The sequence below is a fragment of the Arctopsyche grandis genome, chromosome 6 (assembly GCF_051622035.1).
Source record: "Arctopsyche grandis isolate Sample6627 chromosome 6, ASM5162203v2, whole genome shotgun sequence".
Classification (NCBI taxonomy): domain Eukaryota; kingdom Metazoa; phylum Arthropoda; class Insecta; order Trichoptera; family Hydropsychidae; genus Arctopsyche; species Arctopsyche grandis.
The window spans coordinates 26304415-26329718 of NC_135360.1; the positions used below are offsets into that span (position 1 = coordinate 26304415).

The 25304-nt window shown below is 33.5% G+C and overlaps 1 protein-coding gene across 2 annotated transcripts in view; it reads left to right on the plus strand.

The window, feature by feature from the left end:
- LOC143913169 (uncharacterized) overlaps positions 1 to 23819 on the plus strand; it is a 56813-nt gene extending 32994 nt beyond the window's left edge. Inside the window, exons 2-4 of one of the 2 annotated variants that reach the window (XR_013260691.1) lie at positions 16011 to 20035; positions 20850 to 20953; positions 22399 to 23819. Coding sequence is in view for 1 of the 2 variants with exons in the window: in XM_077432811.1 (XP_077288937.1) it covers positions 16011 to 20035; positions 20836 to 20953; positions 22399 to 22476 (4221 nt within the window). In the remaining variant the exon portion in view is untranslated. Of the gene's footprint in view, positions 1 to 16010; positions 20036 to 20835; positions 20954 to 22398 lie in introns of both variants that reach the window. The other variant, XM_077432811.1, reaches the window with a different exon arrangement.
- Positions 23820 to 25304: the final 1485 nt, after the last annotated feature.

The window sequence follows — 25304 nt, forward strand, 5'->3', positions numbered from 1 at the left end:
TGGGGTTCTCACAGAACTGGGCGAGTGTTGGTATACCTACGTGCCTAGTTAATATACACGACAACGGATTGGGGATTCGGGTATTCTGGAGTGAGCGCTGGTTACGTGTGGACCTCTTGAATCGTTGAATACATGCTGTGAAGCGAGTTTGGCCTTTTGCTTGGATACGCAACAGTACTTATGTACAAAATAATAGGTGCAAAAATATAAGAAGCTACTCAAATTTAATAAATGTTTTGAAAATTTTAATTGGTTGTACTTATAATTGCATTCTTTATTAATGTATTTTATTAGTATTTTGTGACATTGTTTGTTAATGTGAATTATGAAGGTCAAAACTAAAATTGGGGTTGAGTTCATAGTCATGTACGGTTGGAAATAGTGTTGGAGTCGAAGTCAGGTGGAATCAGATTTTTCTTTTCGACTTCAAGTTGAAATATTCCCTCGTGGATTTCCACAGCATTTCGTCTGCTAAATCTTTAATTCATAGCCTCAAATTGATTTACAATTTGCTCGGTTCGGCTGTAACTCTAGACGTTTTTTCGCTGAATCGTACTTAAAAAATAGGGGATTATTTTCTTTCGTTTTTGTTTGTACGGCCCGGGCACGCAATGTATTCATACATGTCATAATAATATGTAGTAAAACAAAAACAGTAATTTACATAAATGTTGCGTATCGATTTTTAGAAGTCGTTTTCGGGTCTGCTTTTCACCGTGGCCCGAGATTCAGACATCCTCGAGTGGCATTTCCACGATAAAAAGCAACTTTCACGCACATTTCCATTCTGTATTCTTATCGTATTATCCCCAAGGATCAATGGGGAACAAATGATACTTCGGGCGCAGCTCGTATTTACACCAGAAGGTTTGGAGGCGCGATGGCCTAAAAAGGAAAAGAGCTTTTCCAATACCCATTCAGTTTCTGCATAAGAATGAGATGTGCGAAACGATAAATTGGATATTTTAAAGGTCGACTCCTCATCGCCTGATGTTATTGTGTGAGATTTTTCTTCATATACTTCTTGGCAAATCATATTACAATTTATGTTTATTTAGCCTCGTTTTAAAAGGCCGGTGGTGAAATGTGTACGATCGAAAAATCTGTAGCTGCAAACTTCGACGAAAGTTTTCAACTCAAACGTTGTAATATAAGATTTTCAATTAACGTTTAACCTTTTCCATTCGGAGATGGATCGAATGCGAAGTGAACTTTGACATTTTTTTTCGCGAATATTGCGAAAACAAATGTTGACATTTGCCATTTATATGTACATAAATACATTATTGTTTATATACTTTACGTAATATTGTGTACCAGCATGAGAAAATTTTAAAACAATAAATACTCGTTTTTGTAAGAGTATATCATACAGAAACATTTACATATAATAAACGTTCATACATTTACTTTATGCCAAAATAAATCAATAAATTCAATGAAATATCATACAAATTATTTTATTTATAACCAGCAGCGTGGACTAATGGTTAGCATATATACTTTCGAACATAGTGATCACGGATTCGAATCCCACTAGTTGCTGCTGGCCAGACTTTGGTTTGTGACTCCAGGTTAATCGTTTCCTATCAGAGTTTGCCGATTCATCCGATTTTCATTGAAAAAGTTCTGAGTTTTTTTTGGAGTTTTCGGCATCTCGAATTTTGCTGATTCATATTAAAATGCTCCAAATTTGTTTATAAATGTCTCGTAAATTTCGAATTTCTAAACATCTCAAAATTTGACGATTTATATTAAAAAAAATGCTCTGGAAATGTAAGTTTATCAAAACTTTATCAAAATTTAACCATAGATGTCTCTATGATGTTTGGTTGAGATTATTCTAAAATTTGTATATCGATGTTTGTAATCGGTCAGGAAGGCGCATTGGGATATACCTGTTAGGCCTTCCTGGTGTATAAATGTATGTAATATACCTGTATATAAAATGTTAATGACCATACATGGAACATTCTTGGAGTAGATAATACAAATATGCAGATGATTGCTTTCAAAATAACTGTACGACTCATTATAGATACGAGTATGTATATTAAATTTGTTATGCCTTTTCTGCATATGAGCGGTTATGTTTAAAATTTGCGTCCACTTTTCTTCATTTCGAAAATTATAATATTTCGCAAAACATTAAATTGGCTTTGCGTTTTGCAATATTCAAAAATATTGGTGGCCCGTAATAAGTTTATTCTGCTTTTTTGAAATTCTGGACATATCAAATTAAAAGTAGTGATAACAATTTGTGAATTAAATCAAACTGAAATAGTGTTTTTGGAACTGAAAATTGGACTTACGCTACTTTCAAATATAACTGCTCATATAAAGAAACCATATATGTACATATGTATGTACATATGTACTTGCGAACATCCTTTCGTGTAAAACCTACGGCAGAGTGCTAGGCAAACAATATTGCCATTTTTATTTTAAAAAATCGAGTATTCTATGTATATGTATCTTAAATGATAAACCATGTCTAATGTGATGAATATTTGTCTAGTTATAAAGTACAATATTGATATTTATTACATAGATATATGTAACTCGATCCCATTTTTTGGTATCGAGCGACGTATGTAAAAGCTCATTTTTCGAGGCTTAAAATTTAAATCGTGTAGGATTTTCGGGTTCGTTTATGTTTTTAATTAATTGAGATTTATGAGAGTGGAATTTTTACATGGATATTTTTCGCCATAACACACATAGTCGCTGTCAGAGCGCGATTCCTATTACATTCAACATTAAATGCCACTCAACGTAATTGTTTTCTTTTCAGACGCCTTTCGTTATAATATTACGTTTTAGTACATGGTATTTCACATCGTTTCGAAAAATTGAATTAAACGCAAAGGGAGCAGCGCCAATGTGACTCGTTTCGAAATTTACGCTCGCCAACTCCCAAAGTAAGTAAGTCGTTTGAGCTAATTTCGGTGAACTTTATTCAATGTAAAAATGTCAAACGAAAATGGCACTCCATTATATTCATCACATGCGAGACCTTTCCTTGCAAACGTGTCGATTCATTGTTTAACTTTTTCCTTAGCTCGTGTTTGTGTACTGAATTCACAGCCGGATACCGGAATCCGCAATTTTTTTTCGCAATATTACACAATCCATACGAATCTAATCTTCGTGGTACGACAGAAAGCACTTATGATTGGAAATGTTTCTAAATTGGATAATATTTCATATTCAATGAGTGTCAGCTACCGTTTGGATGACCAGTTGCTACGACTTTTCCTCACAAGAAGAATACCCACACGAGTGTTACCCACAAATTAAAAAAGTAAATAAAAACGAAAATAAGTAGTAACAATAACAATATAATCCGATAAAAAAACACAAAAAACACTCGTGTGAGTAATTTTCTTGTTAATTATTTATTTACTAGTGTTTTTAGCCGGCTTCACTCGGTTTTTGAAATATAAACCGTTTAATCATGGTCAGTCTAATAGACTCATTTCTTTTAATTTAATAACTTAATATGCCAACACCCATTCGATAATATTTCATCGGGTACAACAGTAGTAATATAATAAATGTCATAAGATCTGTTCGACAACCTCATCATAACTGGCATTAAAGGGATATAAATATCTAATAACCAGTCATGGAAGTTTTTTCATTTCTAGCAAGTTTCTAATGTGTTTGTCAGTTGTTTGCGCTATTGATGATAAAATGATAAAATGTTTAGTTGAGTTTGGCCTATTAAATTTGTCACAAAATTGCTTTTGCTACTTATATAAGTGTGAAACTTAAATTGAAAGTCTAGTTAGAAAAACTAACCAAATTGTCAGTCTATTCTGGGGTGGGTTAAAGTTGGAATAAAAGTAAAAAAACCGGTTATTTTTTAGAAAGTTTTAGATTATTTGTTAGAGTACCATTTGGTGGTTCTAAATTAATTACTGTAGATTTGCATTGTAGATATATATGTACATCATACACATCATAGCTCACTGGTTAATATATTGGAAACCAGTGAGAGGTCGTGGGTTTAAATCCCGGCGGGTATGCTGCTGGCGAGATCTGAATGGTGATTTACCCCAGATAACCGTCTCCTGTTAGAATTTTGCAATTTATCTACCTTAACTGCTATGACCAATCCAATAAAAGTCGTAGTTGATAAAATTATAATTTGTTGATTTTTTATTTATTGAAAATGCTTATGCTTACCTACATTTGTAGAATGTGCCATAGATGTCGTTATTGTGATGTGTTTAAGTAATTACCTGCATATGTACAAAATTTGATAATAGATTTTATCACAGGTGCCATGAGGTAACCATTCATGGCACCTGTGATAAAATATGTTTAAATAAAACTATATATATATATATATATATAAAAATCAATGTTTGTCTGTGTCGTATGCGTTCCTATACCATTGAAGCAATTGCGATGAGACTTGTGTACATGAGTTATTGTGTGCATGCCCGCGATGGTTTCTGTAAAAAAAATCACCCAAAAACGGGGACGGGAACAGGAAAAGGGAACACTTCAATAAACAGGATGAGTGACATTGCAACGCATGCCGTGTTCAGCTAGTAAATAAATAAATATCCCAGGTCTTTATGTCGAGACAAAATTAATCCTCATAATGAGGCTTCCAACCCATCGGTGAATATAGTCTGAAGGACTCTTAGAGAACAAATGTTTGTCGGCAGTTAATAGTAATTATGTAAATCTTCAGAAGAAAAATTGAATATTCTTTTGGCTTTTGCATGAATTGAATTAAAAAACCTTCGTTTCAGTCGACAGTATTCACCTTGCGAAAATGAATAATTCTGACTATGGCGAAATATGTACATTGCCAAAATTAGAGCGATCGTGCTGCGACCAAGACAAATTGTCGTTGGAGACCTTCGCACGAATTGTGGGTTTCTTCTCCGGAAAATTATTATTCGCAGTCGTCGTGGAAAATTGTGGAAATTCGATTGGGCGTTCCTAATTTGAAGAAAAATGAGAGCTTTTGTGATGGATCTCGACTGGATGCGGGTTTTATATTAAATACATGTTTTTGTGTGTGTGTGTGTATGTGTGCTCTACTCGTACAATATGTGTTCACATACATACTTTAGGGACGGTACACACCGTTTTTGTTTGCTCTGCCTATACTCGCCGTGTCTTTTGTTCCGGAAACTCTGGTGCAATGTATACTCAGTTGCAAAACGGTTTTAATATGTTTGTGAAAATAGACGTGCTTTATGGGAAACGCCTGGAAAAAACGCCGTTTTTTTGCTTTCAGTGTTAAACAACGTGAACTATACACGTCCATCTTCGTATTTTTTAATAAAAAGAATACTTCAACTGTGAAAGTAGACATTCTAGTAAATTTGCTGTGGAAATTTCTATTGAGTTTTAAACATTTCCATTACGTCATAGTGCGGATAGATGTACCTACATATATATTTTTTGTTGATATGGATATAATTCTAGCTAAATTACCCGGCGCTGCTCGGGCCAATGGAAAATCAAATTCAGAAAGTTTAAGACTACATAGAAGTTCCAATTTGAAAATTGATTTAAACCATCTTGATCATTTATATTCACAGTTGTGAATAATCATGCTTCTTATTTGCCAAATATATACGACTTTGCCTGAAGTAAAAGACCTTCGATCAATGTATTTTGCCAGTGATGACGTTATCATCATCATCTACAGCCATTCGCTATCCACTGGTGGATGAAGGCCTCTCCAATACGTTTCCACTCGTCTCTCATCCATCTCACCCCACACATTTTCCTAATTTCGTCTACTTATCTTCCCTGTGGTCTTCCTTTTACCCTTTTGCATTCTTTCGGATTCTAGCACTCATTTCGTCCATTTTTCAAGCCACGTGGCCCACCCATTGCCATTTCAATCTCTTCACTCTGTCCACTACATATATCCACAACCCTTGTCATACTACTCACCCACGTATTCCACTTCCTGTCTTTCCTCTTTATGCCAAGCATACGACGTTCCATACTTTGAGTGCATTGAACTATATGATGGAACTTGGCGTTCAATTTACATTTTCACATCCATACGTCATCACTGGCAAAACACACAGCATTTTTTAAGAAGAAAAAAAGAGATGTATGAAATAAGGACGTAGGATGTGAAACTTGAACATTGAACACCAAGTTGCTACACAAAGTCCAATGCATCGTAAGAAATATGGAACGTTGTATGTATAACTATAAAAAAGGCTGGTTACCCTAGTCAAAAAATTATAGTATTTTAAATTTTGCAATAATTTATAGCACAAAGACGATGGTAATATTTTTGATTTTTTTCTCGTTTCAAATATTTTGTTGGATAAAAAAAGGTTGGTTACTCTAGCCAAAAAAAAATATTACATTTTAAATTTTGCAACCGTCTATAGCATAAAACCGATGGTAATATTTTAAGATTTTTTTCTCTTTAAATATTTTGTGGTATAAAAAAAAGTTAGTTACCCCTGCCCACGGAAATCACAGTCGGAGAGCATGGATACTACCGGAGATCACAGTCTTCCGCTGTCAAGCAAAAATAAGCAAAAGATTGTAATCTCCGTTTCACGCGTACGTTTGGTGATTCTATGTATTTAATTTGAAATTTATGGGTTTGTATACGATTATTCATTTTATTACAAATATAGCAGATTAATACGATGATTAATTATATTCGAATACAAAAAAATCTAGTAAAGCTTTTAATTTAATTCAAAATTTGTTTAGTATACAAAAAAGACTTTGTATAATAAACAAACGCTACATAGAGTGAACTATCGCGGTGGTTAGATTTAATTGAATGATTAATTTGTTGATCAAAGTAGTTTAAAACTTTGTTTACGAGAAATGGTATTTTCATCATCCGATAAAGTTTTACGAGCTCAAGTCACACAAACGCAACGAGGAAAATTTAAATTCTTACGAATACACACACACACACACAGGTTTATATCGGAATTTACCTACATAAACTTATCGACAGGCTTTCGCTACGAGAATTTCCTCCACTTTACACGAACATCGAGGCATCTTTTAATAAGGAAGAACTTCACAAAGCCCGCCTATATTACCGGAGAGGAGGCATTTTTTCCGCATTCAGTATCGCGATCGATAATTTGGCCTTTTGTCGAATATTCTCGATTATATTCTAAGAAGAAAAAAAGATAATTGTGCAATACATATATATTGCTCTCGAGAAAGCTTCTCGCCTGTCGGAAATTCTGAGACTCTTTTAATTTTCAGAGACGTTCTTCTCGTTAATTTTGTGAAAGGGCGAAAAAATAAGTAGGCTGGTTGGTTACCTTTTAAATTTTTAATATTTTTTTCGCATAAACTGCGACTTTTCGAGGACGAGGCACGGTCGTAACTCTTCATAGACGGCGTCGGACAAAATTTTTGTATTGTATACAGAAATATTTTTTTAAATTTAGTATTAATAAAATAAACAAAATGAACAATTGATAAAATTATCGTGTATAGGGGTTTCCGAGATCGGAATGAAAGACGCAGTGAGTTGAGGTAGAGATAGTTTATTGTTCTTGATACGTCGATGAGCTAGCTTCAAATGAAGCAAGGAACAAAACCGACGAATATTTATATACAGGGTGTACTCTCAGCATAGATAGATCATTGGTCGATGAGTCGCGAGACCTTATTGGTTGTTGTATGCGGTTTAGTAGGCGAGGCCTTTTTGGCGCGAACGCGAGATCAGTTGATCAGCGTTAGTTAACCTAGCTAGTGAGCTAGTAGTATTTTACAAATGTGAAATAATAAGACAAGCAATCTATAAAATAGGTTCCAGTTGGTTGTGGGACAAAATTTTCGAAATAACATATATATGTGAGCTGCTATATTTGAAAGTGGCCGAAGTCCAATATTTATGTAGTTCCAAAAACACATTTTCTGTTTGATTTAATTCACAAATTGTTATCACTTCTTTTAATTCGATATGTCGAGAATCTCGTACAAGCGGAATAAACGTATTACAGGCTGCCAGTATTTTTAAATATTGTTAAACGCAAAATATTATATTTAATGTTTTGTGAAATATTTCTCGAAATAAAGAAAATTGGACGTACATACATATATAATATAATGTACAAGCTTCATTTTTTAAGAAGAAAATCATTAACATTAAATCACCGAGTAGAACTGAATATGTATGTATGTAGATCTATCATCTTGAAAACCGCTGACACTAATTTCACTATATTTAAAGTGGGGATGCGATGCAAGTGTTAACATACTTGAGTAAAGGAATTGTTCACCTATTGAAAATTTTGAAAAACTGGATTATTTTATTATTATATTTATTTACATATTAGGCACATTGATATTAGCGAATACTCTAACTCAGACATATGTATAATATAAGCATAATACAAATACTATATACATATAATATAATATAAGAAAATTGGCGAGACATCTATCTTATAGATAATACATTTTTGAAATCATATTCAAATAGTGGTAAAATACCTAGTGGTTAGGATGGTTTTTGCCAATTTGATGGAGGAACCGCTTCAACAATGAAATCAGATAAAATGCCAAACTCTGATAGGAAACGATCGACCTGAAGTCACAAATATCTAAATCTAACCAGCAGCATTAAAGATGATACTAAGAATAAATTCTTTTCAATTTTGGTCAGCTCATGGGATCGAATCCGGTGACCTCGCGGTGTATGGTATCAACGCAAGCACCGAGCCATGCTGCTGGCGAGCAGTTTCGATTTCATTTATTATTTTTAAAATAATAAATACACAATAGTCATTTATTGCAGTTTGATTCGGTTGATTATAAGTTTTGACTAATATAAGTTTTAAGGAGAACTGAGTCATCATTTTGCCAGAAACTCCCATACGAAGCGCGCCACGTTCGCAACGGCCATTTGTATGGCGGAAGCGTTCTTTTTAAAACAAAAGTTGTTGAGAGATTCTTTGAACTCTGATATTGATTTTAAAAACAAAAAAATGCCGAATAACCTTTATGCATACATACACACATACACAGAGTCGGCTCGTAGATTTTTGCAAAATGCACCATGCACCTGTGGGCAAGGTGCATTTGGCGCTTAAAAAATTGACATCTACAAAAAATTACATATGTATATCTTATATATAAGTATGTATGTAATGTTGGTTGGTAACATCGAAAACAAATAAAATTTTCTATGACGACGATTTGTTATGGTTTCGATTCGATATACATTTTTTTCGATTCAAATAAATTTAATAAATGAATATTTACTATTAGATTCGCCATGTTTAAGCTGCTTATATTACAAATACTGAGCGAAGCCGGGTAAAACAACTAGTACACAATAAAATACAATACAAAATTCGATACAAAATAAAAATACGCATACATACAAAATGGAAAATAGAGATCGAAAAAAAAATGTTAAAATATTAAAATCATTATTCCTATATATAAGGCGACGGTTTATGAAATTTTTATGTGTATTAATGAATTGTCATCGAAAAATTTATAGCATTTTTCGAAATATTTGAGGCGCCTTTTCTTTTACGGTGCCTGTGTGTGCCAAACACTTCGCACACGCCACGAGTCGGCTTGTGGCAGGGAAACTCACACATGTTGAATTTTTGTAAACAAAAGTAAGACGAAAGTTCTACTTCCGGCTGTCAGATTTTGTTCAAAAATTGTCACTACGTAAAAAGATAAAGTAAAAATATATTTGTGTTAATTTATACCGGGTCTTCAATATAAGGCGACCACTGCGCGTAATTGTAATCAAAAGGGGTCGTGCGACTTTCGACGAGTTGACTGAGAGCGGCTCTTATATCGATTGCAATTTTATATTATACATATATAGGTGATAAGATACAGTTATCGGTTAGTATAGATCGGTTCGGTTCGGCCGGTCGTCGACGGGTTAGCCAACTTTTCGAAAGAAAAGCCTCGCGTAAAATTTATAACGACGTGCGCCATTAGAACGGAGTTGGGAAAACGGCGGATAAGGGATTATTAACAGCGTCTTCTTAAAAAGTTGCGACATATTTTATCGTCGCCCTAAAAGCCGCAGTCTGACATCTGGATGAAGTTTTGTGACAGGTTGTACGTGTTTCTGGTCGGAAATATTGTTTTGCTGTCGTCGAAGTTTTCTCGTGGATATTAGAAGCCGTATCGTTGAAATTGGTAGCGTCTTCTGCAAGTCTGTTCATTCGTCTGGAGATTTTATCGCATACATACATACATATATCTGATCGTACTTCTTATTGTAATGTATTATATTTTGATTTTATCGACGGGTTTCTGTTCGGCGGAATATTATATGTATGTGAGCGTTTTAGTTTGTCTCCTGTCGCTGTCAACAACAATAAAACATTCGTCTTGTTTTCGTTTAATAGCCTTTTAGGTAAATATGAATTATGTCAAGTGCAGGTATATCGTCGTCAAACGACGATTTCATAAGTACGTAGTTGAAATATAATATGGAAAGGTAAATAAAATAAAAATGTGATCTGCAGCGTTTTTCTTTTTTTTTGAGATCGTTTTGGAAGCATTTTCCCTGAATTACAGTTTCGCTCTGAAAAGTCTTTTGGACATACAAACATATGTATGTAGATCGAAGCGATGACAAAACAAACGAATGTGAGTGAGAGAAAGTACCATTTAGTTTTTGTTCCTTTATTTTATTTTAATAATTATTATTAGCCAGCAGCATGGCTCGTTGGTTGGTCTTTCGCCTAGCACCAAAAGGTCACCGGGTTCGATCCCGTGAGTTGAACTCGATTGAAAGTAATTTATTCCGAGTGTATCTGTGATGCTGCTGGTCAGACTTGGATATTTGTGAAGTCTGATAGGAAATGATCGACCTGGAGTCATATACCAGTCATCGACCTGGTCTGACCATGCAACACTGGATCAGGGCTCAAACAAGTGACCCCTCACTTGTTAGCATTATACGCTAACCTCTGAGTTATTTATGTATGTTCTTGATTAATAATAATAATAAAAATAATTTTAATTCCAGATAGGATGGATAGTGGAATATCTAACGTCCATATAAAAATATATAGATAATACAAAAAAATATATAAGTAATAATAATAAAATTATTTAATATCTTTCTATGTACTTTTGTGTATATGATAAAAACATTTGCCATTACATTTTTGCTCTTTCGGCGCATATCCTGAAACTGGTATTAACTTTTAATATGATATGAAAAAAATTCAGAATGTTTATTTTATTACTTAACGTCGCAATAAAAATAATAACATATGATCCAATATTTTTATGCACTTTAGTACATACATATGTACATATTTGGGTTATCACGAGATACATATTAGATTTTACTTTAGTTTTTTGATAACATAGGATCAAATAATACTACTACGTATTCTTCTAACTATGTAATATAAATAAAATATATTAATACCGATTGGACTTATCTATAGTTTTCGCCGGTACAGTTTCCATTTCCCAAGAAAAAGGGTTAGTAAGGATTACATAAGTGAAGAAAGGCAGTCAGTTATGGGGACCGAACTAGGGTTTCTGATTTCCCGGACTTTTTCAATTCCCGGGACACGGGACGGAGCCCGGGACCGTTCAGGTCAGATATAAAAAACCATTTTTTTTTCAATTTAATATATTTTTTATTAATAAAAACAATATTTATTTATTTACAAAATATAAAAAAAACTAAACAAAACATAATACATCTATAAACTGGAAAAAATGTAATTATAAAAGTAAACTTATTTAAAGTAGCTTCTTAAGAATACTAAAATATTTAAATGATAATTCGAAAGCCTATTTCTAGATTTGGTACAAAAATTTTCAGCAATGGTAAAAACTTCCAGCAATGGTCGAAGTTGGTTTTATTGTTAAAAGGGATGAAATTTTTTTTTTTTAATTATCGGTATATTAATAACTAGCCTCTTCTTACTTCACTAAGGATTTTTTTAAGTCGAGGTTATTTTTATTTACGTTATTTTGTATATTTGTCTTTGATAACTGCTTATTTTATTCTTCATTCATCGTCAAACACACAATTGTTTCATCTTCATCCGAATCTAAAAGAGTTTCTTCCATTGTGGAATCGTCAATATAAGAAGGATATACTCGCTTCATAATAGTTTCACCGTAGGCTATACATATGTACATTCGCTTTTATTACAACATTGAAAGAACGTTTTGTTCGGTATAAAATTAGAATTATTTAAAATTTGTGTTAAAAAATCAGTTTTAGGCTTCTTTCTTCGATTTTAATTTTCAATTATCGGAATAATTCATCGGTAAGTTCAAATCCTTCTTTATTTCCCTTCCAAGATTTATTATTTCCCTTCGTGCAGTCGTGAAAATGTTGTATATTTTCAAGATTTTTTTAAATCCAATTCCCGGGACACGGGACAACAAAAGTTCCGTGAATTCCCGGGAATGTTTGTCCCGGGTCGACCCGGGTCAGAAACCCTAGACCGAACTAGGCAACTACTTAATATTATTCACAGAATTATTATAATTTATAAAATTCTTCTATTACTTACTCTCGCTTCTAGCCTCTCCCGCACAACAACTTCATATGTTTATTTGACGCGCGTTTAACTATTTTAATCAGTTAATATTATATTTATTTATCATGATATCAATGTATGATATTTTAGATATATAAACTAGATAAATTAATTAAGGTATTTTGATATTTCTACATATGAGTACAATATACATACATACATATGTACATATAAAAACATATCTACTTATCATACAAATTAGGCAAAGTTAAAATCATATATTTCCGCATCACCCAGGAGGTACTATGAATAATGCTTTACCTTTTTTGTGGAAGGTTCCCCAAGAGGACTATAACCATCAATACTACATATAGCATGCATAATATTTATTCTAAAATTGATAATTACGAAACTAATTAAATATGAATAATATATTAGGATATATTAATTACATAGCTACGACTAAACACAATATGATATTTACACCTTTCACAATAAATTTTTTCACCATTTAATATTAATTCCGGATGACCGCTTATCCAACTGTTTACTGTTGTTATGGAATGTTTAATCGGAACCATTATTTTTATTTATATTATTAAAAGCAATAAGTTGGAACTATTTTTTTAGATTGATTGTTATTATTTTCAAAGAATTTTATTAGCTCAATTGAAATCGAATGTCGGAGATTATCGAAGTTTGTCACGAATATGAAATTATTAATTAGATCCAGACTGTACGAACAACCGAATACAACTAAGTAAATTTTAAAAGTTCGTGTGGCAACCAAATCCTATTTCTAAAATAATTGTCATAATATTATTAAACAATGGACGTTTTAACTAAAACTACATACAACCGTCATATAATAAAACTTTTAAGACGCTGAACTATAACGAGAAATAAAGTGAATGCCGACAAAAGGCAAAAATAAAACTTTGGTCTCTCAATTCGGCAGACTAAAAGCGACCAAAAATCCGACACGTTGTGAGAAGAATACGCTTGAGAAAGCTTGTTGTGGTTGTTGAAGATAGGAGAGATGAAGAGAGGAAAATTTCCTATACATTGTACCGATGAAGTAAAGTGGGCTTTTGGTTGTTCTGTCGTCGATGCACTTCGGAATTCTGCGCCATGAGAAAATTGGAGAAGAATCGTAAACCACACCCAGATCTCACGGTGGTCACGATTCGCAGTATTGAAGACTGAAGAAAAATAGACATTACCTTAAATTTTGTCCTCAGAAAATACATGCACACACACACACATAAACATATTCGAAAAGTCATTAGAGTGAGAACTGCGATCAATTCTGCGCACATTTTAGATAAAGTCGAAATTCAACAAGAGAACAATACTCTATCTATCGATATTTTGTATATAAACAAAGAAAAAATAAATCATGGGATAAATTGTACTCAATAAATTCACCACAGCGCGTTTACTTGTATCAAGTGATCTGCAATCACATGGAAGATTGAGTTCAATTATTTCCAATCTGACAGTTCTGCGAATGGGCCTGCCCAGTCGTCTTTTTCAACACATCATAGCACAAACTTATTATATTCGACATATATTTGATCAAATTGCAAAACTAATAATGATTTTTATGTCTCTCGCTCGCGAGAAGTGAAACGCACCCATCCGTTTTGTAGAGTTGCCCTTACTTCGAAAATGCTCATTATCGAATTTTTCTATTTCGGTCTCATATTCCACTTTACGAGGTTTATATCTACATATATGTACGTTTGCATACACACATAATATATGTATATTTGCGTTTCGAGTGCGTGCGAGATTTTAGACTTTTAGACTTTTACAGAAATTTTGACCTCGCTCGTTGTAACATAAAGAATCGATCGTCGAATGTGATACAAGATTGGATTACTCGGATGCGAGGTATGGCAGATGGTGCCGTTTTCTTTTTCCATATCGAAAATGTGCCGGTTTTGACGGTTTAATGATGCTTTTCCAGGTAATGTTCGATATCGATATGACCGATGGTGCAGCGATAGTATTAAAATGGTCGTAATTTATGTTCCATGGTTATTTTCAAACGCGAATCGATATAATCGGATAGCTGAATGCTTTGATAGGCCGTATTTTATTATGAATTTTATGTGAATTTCAATTGTGTTTCGGATTCGTATACATATACATACATATGTATACACATATAATAATACAACACATTTGTTTCTAGGCATGTCTATGCAATGGTAAAAATGTATGTTTTTGTGGTGATGAATTATATTATATTATATTTGGAACGACGAAAAGATAGTTTTATAGATGCTTTTTAGATTGCTATATCTGATCTATTTTATAAATAATTCTTGAATATATATACACACACACACACACACATATATATATATATATATATATATATATATATATATATACATATATATATATATATATATATATATATATATATATATATATATATATATATATATATATATATATATATATATATAATATATATATATATATATATATATATATATATATATATATATATATATATATATATATATATATATATATATTTTTTTTTTTTTTTTAAAAATAAAGTAGGGGAGATTCTGTATTTGCTTTACTTCTAATTGACTTCGCGTCTGACGAAACCACTCGTTGGCTATCCATATTTGAACGAATGTCGTGTCGCGAAACTTACTTTATGTACATATGTACATACAAATATATATATTCTTAATCAAATATACATAAGAAAATCTTCAAACGTCTCTTGATTAACGAAATAGCCACATACATACTTATGTTAAAAGTTTAGCACATATTCTACTTCATATACCTGTAAAAGAGTATTAAAAATCTTCCAGTCTTGCATGTCCCTCTGATGAGAAAACTTGAATTTAGCGAACGTATCAAATAAACCAATAATGATTCATTTGAGTAACACTGACTTACCACACACAACGATGTCAATCTATTATGAATACAAATAATATACATGAAGACTTTTGAAGATACTCTTCTTCGAACAGTTCCCATTAACCTCATATTACACTAGGCTTTTTCAAAAATTCAAAAAAAAATTTTCGTCCGCATACTTTTGGAACACATTGAATAAGCATAATATTTTATTTCTTATTAAGAAATAAATCAAAAATAAAATTACGTAAGGGCGCGAATTTTTTCTTTTACCTTTAGGTGACAAAATATCTAGTACCGGCTTTGATAGTTTTGCATAGAATTTATACCTACAATAAAAAATCAAAATCATGTTTTCAAAATTATCGAGGGCTCCCATTTGTGAAAATTTACATTTCGAACCCTGGAATAGTGCAATCATATTGCATTTCTAATATCTAATTCAATGAATTCAGTTTAATAAACGTGTATTCAAAATAATTTGGGTCAAAATAATCAAAGGGTTGATAGCAAAAATAACTATAGTATCGGATAAAGTCTAACGATCCAAACGCACAAACGTAAAAGAATTTAAAAGACAAGCTTAATATGATTCGACAGGTTTTAATGTATTTTTTGTTTTTCTTCTTCTAGGGGGACAGTCCTGATGAGAAGCCTGTGATTCGTTTGCCTGATATCAGTGAAGACGAGTCAGCTATTAAAGTCGGGGCTTCTCATCCGGGGCCTCAGGCCCCAAACCCAACTCAGGTCGAGGAAGCCCCAGAGTCTCAGCAATACCTTGGTGCGATGGAAAATTTGGGTCCACATGTAACGACTCTACAAGCGGGAAGCTTACAAACTCCATCAACTCCTAGAATAGACATATCGAGAGCGTCGAGTTCCAGCCACCACGATTCCAGGGACAGCTCTCCAGAAAATGCAATATTCGGCATTGGAGACTGCACACACGACAAAGAAGGCGCCAAACTAGGACTCGGTTTTAGAGAAGATGGCACTGCCGATCTGAGATCGTCCACGGAAGAGTTAGCTTTTTTAGAACCCAACACTGTCACCGCGGAGAAGGAGACTTCGAAGCAACCTTCGCGTAGATCGCCGCTTATGTTCAAACACGAGGATCACCATAGAAAAGATAGTCAATGCTCAGATATAGTTCTATTATCGATTTCAGGTAGAACAAGTAGACTTTCAAGCATCGGCAGCCAGGGATCGGCCCACTCTAATGTTTCAGCGCATTCCAACATGAGCCATATATCAGTACACAGCAATGTTAGTCATATATCTGGACACAGTCGTTTATCAGTTATATCAGGCGTATCTAGATCTCCTTCTCCGCACAAAATGCTATTAGAAACATCGTTTTGTGGGCCAAAGCCGCTAGAGAACGAAGTAGGCGTTGTAGGAAACGATAAAAACCACGCTGACGTTTTGGAACAAGTTTTACTTTCGAGAAAACATGATCCCAGGGACGCCATATTGGCGGAAGGGATATCTGTTAATAAACCTAAAGAAATCTCCATCGTGAAAAATACACCTGTGACTTCAGTAGTATCGATTGAAAAACCTCGTCCAGCTCCTGTTGTATCAGCTCCTGTTGTATCTGCTTCTATTGTATCTGCTCCTGTTGTATCTGCTCCTGTTCTATCTGCTCCTGTTCTATCTGCTCCTGTTGTATCTGCTCCCGTGGAACCCAAAGTGATAAATGTGAAAAAACCGGTTCCAGAACCTCCACCTAGGGAGTCAATCACTTCTCCAGTTGTTACAGTATCTACATTAGGTGCTAGTTACAAAAGCGATAAAAGAACAAGCGTATCGTCTGTTAAAAGTGAAGTATTGCCAAAGAGTGAGCCGGTGCCAAAAAGCAAACCGACTGTGGTGGCGTCGAAGAAAATGACCCCAAAAATGCCTGTAAAGACTTCCACATCTTCATCATCCAAAGAAACTGAATTTATAAGAATCAAACTTAAGCCTGATCATATGTACCAAGACGATGCCGATCACTCATCGCAAGAAACCATGCAGAAGCCGGTTTCTTTAAATTTAAGTGAACATTCTAAAAAAAATGCACAGCATTTTTCACAGCTAGTTAAACGTGAAGATAGTTTAAATAAAATTTCTCAATACGACGAAGTGACTGATCATCAAAAATCAACATCTCATCCGGATAGTAATACACAAGTGTCTAATATCACACCTAGTGCTAGTCCTAAGCAATTAAAACAATGTGGAGTAAGAGATAAGGACCACGGTAGTAGAACGCCATCTCCCGCTGGGAGGACACCGTCTAGAAAATCGTCATTTTGTTCATTATTCAAATCGAGAGAAACAATAGCAAGCCCGGAATCACCTACAGGTTCAGCGTCAAAAAGAAAAGGAATATCGAGCATCATTAAAGATACTAGTGGAAGTATACACAGTTCAAGATCAAGAAGTAAAAGCAGAGATAGAGATAAATCGGGGTCTGCCACGCCAACTTCTGGAGGAAAACAAAAGGGTTCAGTTTTAGCTATTTTTAAACCAAATAGGAAATCCAGTGCATCACCTGTTGCACGTGAAAGCTTGCCAAATTTAGAAGGTATACAACCAGTGGAATATAAATTTAGCTCAGAGGCGAAAAGTGTTCAAAACCTAAAGTCAACCCAAAAAGAGAAGTTAAGATATTATGAAGCGCCGGTGGATGGTTTTATTATAATCCCTCTACATACTCCATCAGATGAAGAGGAAAAGCTCATTCTGAGTAAGGAAAAGATACAAACGAAACCAATTGTGCACGACGAAATTTCAGTTCCTCATGTCAGAGTAGATAGACCAGTTAGTGCTCCAAGCTCAAGTAGACCTTCAATTAGCCAACCTCCAATTAGTCATCCTTCAGTTAGCGCAGTAGAAAAGAACGTTGTTCAAAAGGCAGCTGCGAAGCAAAATCAAGATCCAGTTACAAAACAAATCATTCTTCCTGATGGTAGCATAAGAATACCTCTACATTCGCCAAGTGAAGATAAATTAGTACGGTGCGATCTTATGTCGGAACATGAAGCGCGGGAGTTGAATCGAAGGTGCAGTAATATATCCACTAAAAAGAATGGCTCGTCTGAAAAAAACTCTCAGAAATCATCTTCTGAAAAAACATCGGAAAAGGTCTCAGAAAAAACTTCATCAGGTAGCATATCGTCATTCACGGATACATCGAAACACGAGGCAAAAATAGTAGATTCCCTCGATTCCGTCGAATTAGTCGATCCAATAGGAAGTATGCCTGAAGCAGTGATTGAAGTCGACATTGAAAAAAAGCCAGACGAGGAGAAAATGAGCGCTCAGGCAAAAAAGCATATCATTTTTACAACGAAAGTAGGAAGTAAAGAGCAACTGTTTAGCATGCAATTCAGCTTATCCAAAACTGATAGTCAATCCAGTCAAATGTCTGAAAATCGCAGTCAAATATCTGAAGAGAGCGTCATAGAAGTTCAATTGTCCGATAGAAAGCAAGAAGAGACCACCTATACAATACCACCAAGATCGCCATCGATAGAAGTCAAATTTGATCAGCCACCTCTGAAACCTCTTCCCACAACCCACATAGGTGAAGTCAGTAGATTTGAAAGCGACGAAGCGTTCGTTCACTCCAAGGATATGACCGAATCGAAACATTCGGTCGTATCGAATATTTCAAGCGAAAAGTCAAAGGAATCTCCAATTACGACTTGTAGGAACTCGGCAATCTCGGAAAGTGTCAGCCCGAGGAATTCGGTTCTATCTACTGATGACGTCATGCAAGATTCTTCTGAATCGGAAAGGGATTCGGAATTGGATTTCGTTCGGAAAAAACAATTACAGGCGCTCGAGAAAGCCGGTCGACCCGAGCCTGAAATTGTGGATCACGAGCGGAAAGGGTTAGTGATGCAACAGGACTCTTTCGACGACGAACTTCCGTACGTACCCACAACTTTACCTTTAGAGAGATCGGTTGCTCTCCCAATAGTTCCAGTGAAACAGAGGCAGTGCATAGAAATGAAGACTTGTCCGATAGAACGACCTCGTTCAACAACCCCCATAAATCCCAGCTGCTTAGAGGAATACTGTTCAGATGAAGTGTATACACCCGATGCGTCAGCAAAAGAACGACTGAAAATAAGCCTGCCGAAAGACGAAACACCAGATAAGCCTAAAGCGAAACAGAAAGCAAAATCTCCGAGAAGAGTCACTAGTGGGTCTAGCTCTAAGACATGGTTTGAGTTTGCCGAACAGGGTATAATGAACACTTCAGTCAGAAAAGCGTCAGTAGGACACGAATCTGATTCGGATGCTGCGCCTCCTCTGCCCCCCAGAGCTCCGGTGCCAAAGTCACAGTGGATCAACTTTGAAAATATACCAGAGCGTAGAAAAGTACCGAAGAGGATACAGACAATACCCAGTAGGACTAACCCAGAAGTCGGTAGCGAGACGAACGTGGTGTACACTTACGTCAATCCTGAGGATTGTAAATGCGAGTGCCACGAAACAAGCAAGGACATTACCGGAGACGATGCGACGCCTGAAAAAGAGGAGGATGAGGAACCACTTTTGGATGATTGTGCAGAAAATGAAGGAATGAGCGCACCACCTGTTGAAAGTGTGCACGTGAGAAGAAGGAACGATAGTGGAAGAGAAAGGCGAGTACCCAACAGGTAATAATGCACTCTCATTTTCAGATCATATGCGTCATAAAACTTTCAAACGAAATCATTTTTACTTTATTTGTCTTGCGATATAATGTTTTTAGTCACTTATGTCTTATGCATACATATAATGGTTCTTCAGGTAGCTTTAATGTATTATTTAGATCAATGCGATTGTGACTGTGTTTAGGTTTTATACCCTTTATATACAATGTCTTAGATGTAGAGATTTAATGGTTTCTCATACAAATTCGTATAAAATAGTCACATTTCATGGGTCGCAGCCGCACGTGGCAGTCGCATGGATCCGAATTGTACCCTTAGAGTGCGCTAACGAGTTTGACGTGCAAATATATTAAAATATGTATGTATGTCTTTACCAAACCGTTCAAAATTCAAACACAGTCAAAGAGCTTGCGCAATAGCCCTTGTTAGTCGAATAAAATTACTGATTAATACATACAATCGTTAAAAGCAAGACTGGCAATGGGAAATTTCTGCTTGTGCGTTACGTGTGGTTATTAATTTTAAATGGATTTTGGGCCCGAATTTGGGTCAAAAATTTAATGATCACCAACCTAGGAACAGCCGCTTTACATAATTAATGTGAAAGTTTTATCCAAGCGGTGGGGGTGTTTCTTCGAACATTTGTATTATATAATATGTATTTATGTATGTATGTATGTAGTAAAAGTATTATCAGGTTTAGTTGAATGAATTTTTCATTGTTTCAAAATTTATAGTTGAAAATAGAATCCTCATTTTCAAAGTATCATATCATTGTGGGGTCATTCAAATTATAATTTCAGTAAATCTTCAACAGAACACAGTTATAATCATCGTCCAATGTGTAGTGGAGTACGAGCCAGTGAACCGTACATAACAGATGTGAATACGGGCAGTAATAGATCAAGTGTCACATCCCAGGTAACTCCAAATAAATTATATATTAAAATTAATTATTTCATTTTACACATTTAGCATATTAGAGAGATAATTTTTCGAGCATCTATGTTATTCTATATTTTATTTTACTTTATTTTATATAGATATATACCAGGAAGGCCTAAAAGGTAGACCCCAATGTATGTACAAAAATTGCAGCATCTTTTATTACATAAATAACTGTATTTCGAGAGGCTGAAAACACGAAATTAATAATTAATTAAGTAATTAATTTTTCCATAGTGACATCTACATATGGATTTAGACTTGTATATAATTTGTACATAATTTCTTACATATTGTACATGAATCAAATTCAGATATGTAACTGTGACATAGCGGGTAGGATGATTTTTCCCAATTTGATGGAGGAACCGTTTCAACAATGAAATCAGATAAATTGGCAAACTCTGATAAGAAACGATCGCCTTGGAGTTACAAATATCCAAGTCTGACCATCAGTATTACAGAGGTTACCGGGTTCGATCCCGTCCTAATATTTAATGCTGCTGGTCAGACTCGGATATTTGTGACTCCAAGTCGATCGTTTCCTATCAGAGTTTGCCAATTTATCTGATTTCATTGTTGAAACGGTTCCTCCATCAAATTGGCAAAAATCGTCCTAATTGCGTGTAACAGAGGTTACCGGGTTCGATCCCGTCCTAATATTTAATGCCGCTGGTCAGACTCGGATATTTGTGACTCGCGAAGTTGATCGTTTCCTATCAGTTTGCCAATTTATCTGATTTAATTGTTGAAACGGTTCCTCCATCAAATGGGCAAAAATCGTCCTACCCGCTATGTCACAAATATCAGAATTTGATTCATGTACAATATGTAAGAAATTATGTACAAGTCTAAATCCATGTGTAGATGTCTCTATCGATAAATTAATTATTGATTTTGTGTTTTTCAGCCTCTCGAAATACAGTGATTATGTCACAGTTATCTGAATTTGATTGATGTACAATAAGTAAAAAATCATGTACAAGTCTAAATCCATAGATGTATCTATGGATTAATTAATTAATCAATTAACTGATAATTGCGTGTTCTTCGGCCTCTCGAAATTCAGCGATTTATGTAGTAAAAATGCTACAATGTTTGTAATTAATTGTCTAGGAAGGCGCATTGCGGTCTACCTGTTAGGCCTTCCTGGTATACATCTTTGTAAATATAAAATAAAAATAAAACGTGTGAGTTATCTATGGGGTATTTTGGTTCAGATTTATTATGTAAGCATAAATTTCAATGTAATCACAATTGAATGTGATCAAATTTTAATACCATGATTTTATGTTGAGCTTCATTTGATTATATAAATTTTATCGGTCATATATGAAACTAGTTATGTAATTAAATTTTATTGATTTATGCATTACACTCATTTTGTATTGAATTATATATTGATGTGGTTGATATTTCAGGATGCTGATCGATCATCATCTAGTGGTTCTCCAAATGATTGTGTATCCCTGCCCCGTCGTCCCCCGCGCTCACCCTAGCCGCCCTGCCTACCCCAAAGTACCTTTGTTTATCTATAATATATAGGAAAATATATTTGAATTTTATCATATGGAATATTGTACCAATAATTATAATAAGCATTTGGCAATTTTCATGCTTCTAATTAAATTACTCATATGAAATACATATATATTTATGGTTATCGTACGTTTGGTTTAGCTAAAGTATTAAAATAAATTTAAAAAAATATTACGGAATGTTTTTCACTTTTTTATTGTGTGTGTAAATATGATTTAGAGTTTGGTAATTAATTAAAAGTAATCGATTCAAATGTCGTTGAATAATATTGAATATTTTTTGCGAAGATTCGATAATACGTTGTTGTTGTTGTTTAAGTAAGCCCGTTCGTTATCCACTATTTTTCGATGCAAGCATGAAAGTTGATCAAATGTGTGTAGATAGAATTTTTAAATGAATATACATATGTATGTGTGTGTGTGCGTGTATGCGTGAAGGACATACATATATGTATACAATATGCAATTATATACAGAATACATTTTATGTGATACTCAACATCATTTTAAAAATATGTGTACAATAAATGAAACTTAAATAATATCAAAAATAATTGTGTTCTTGCATCATTGCTTAATCGTAATTTAATAATCATTTTGTTATATACATACATACATTTATGCTTCTTAAAAAATTACATACATACATATATAAACATAATATATTAGACGAGTGTACTTTAGAATGTTAGCGACGACGAAAGCTGTTACAAAAATGAGATGTTTATAATTTTCAATTATTTATAAATGCGTGATTGAATTATTTTATTTTGAATGTTTCGAAAACTTTTACTAATGCATATGTTAAAATTCTTATATATTTTACCAATTATGGTTGATTTAGATATAGATTTTGAAATATAATATACATATATACATTTATAAAAACATTCTATGGAACTGTTAAATTTTTCTTCATAAGATACTTATTGAAACTTTCGATCGAACTGATGAAAACTCTTTAGTATAAAACTTTTCTATGAATATTTCTTGTTTTATGCATACGACTTTTATAACTATTTTTGAAATTCGAATATTTATGCTTAAACATTGCAAAACTATTGTATCATTAGTAAAATCTGATTACTTTTTATGTACATAAATCAATTTAATTTAATTTGTGAATTTATTTTTATTTTGGAATGTGATGTTTGTAGAGTAGATATTGCAGAATACGTTGACTTTATATCCTTATGATACATTGTAAAATATCATTTTAGCAAAAGAATCCTCACAGAATAATAGCTTCACAAATATTGATCATGAAATGAAGACAAATAATGGCAATAATGTTATTCTAATCTAACAAAAAAAAAAAAAAATGACGAATGTGTATGTCTTTCATAGATTGTATTTATTTTTGAGGCTATTGAAAGTCTTATAATTGATTGAAACAATACCAAAATATAATTAGTATGTGATTAGAAAAATCTGTGAGATGTATAAAAAATAAAAATCATAATTTTTGTAGGTGCGAAGAAATTAGTGTGTATACACAAAATGTTGATTATGTAGTTTAAAGCACAAAATAAGAAGAAAACCATCCTTTTTATTTGAAATAATAATGGCAATAATGATGCTTATGAATTGTTAATTGATGTACTTAATATATATTTGTAATAATCAGTTGATCAGATGCAGAAAATTTATTTTTTGTTCGTTAATGCACAATGTATGTATGTATAATACATATGTATATACGAGTTCCAAAGTTGTTTATGCTATTTGTACTTTGGGAGACGTGAACTTATTTTGCGAAAACATACCTATTGCATTTATGTATGTGTAGCTTGGCATATCAGTGTAATATTTGACCTCTGCAAAAAATATTTTGATGCAGTTGCGGAGGCTGAATTCGATCTAGAAGCCATTTTTTGAAGCTTAATTCAGTGCAATATACAATTGCTTCAGCAATATGTTTCAATAACAGTACAATTCAATGCATTTTCTTAATGTTAAAGTTTACTATCGTAATATGCTCAAAAACAAGTTGTGTATTGACATTTTTTTATACTTATATTATTGCCATTTCTTCGTATAATTTAAAATTTAAGTTATAAATACTATATACATATGTTTAAAAAGCCTTTTTTATATTGGTTTTGATACTGCTTTCAATCTATTATAGTTTAAATTTTATAAATCAAAGTATTCCAAAAAAGATTTCAACATTTCGAAATAATTTAATATAAATATAATATAACGGGGCTGAGAATGAAACGTGCAATGAATATTAAAAGTTTTTAATTTGCTAAATTTATATTTTTATTTACTGAGTGCAAGAATTTGAATCAAATTCAAGAAATACCGAAGAAAAGTCTCTTATATTTCAATGCGAGTACACTGTATATTCGTATGTGTATGAATTCATGCATTTTATGACGATGTTGTTCTCGGGAGCAAATTGTGTGACTCTCAAATGCTCAGCTTCAGTCTGAATTTTGCTCCGACGGGTCAACACCGCTTTGCAGCCTGCTCTAATAACAATTTAGATTATAAGATTCACATTTTCATCGCTGAAGTTATTAAAAAATCTGTATGTTTTCTAGTATATGTAAGGATACATTTATAATAATTGAAACAATCAAATATCTCAATTCGGTTTTTGAAATGATCTTTTGTGTAAATATCATCGATATAGCTTTTCAAAACTATTTTACTCATCTCAAGTATAGTCGATCGTATATTATTAATAGTTAAAAATGGTCAGTTATATTGTATTGTTGGTTGAAATAATAAAAAAATGTCACCTTATAATATTATAAAATATCTCTTAAAGAGCGGATTTA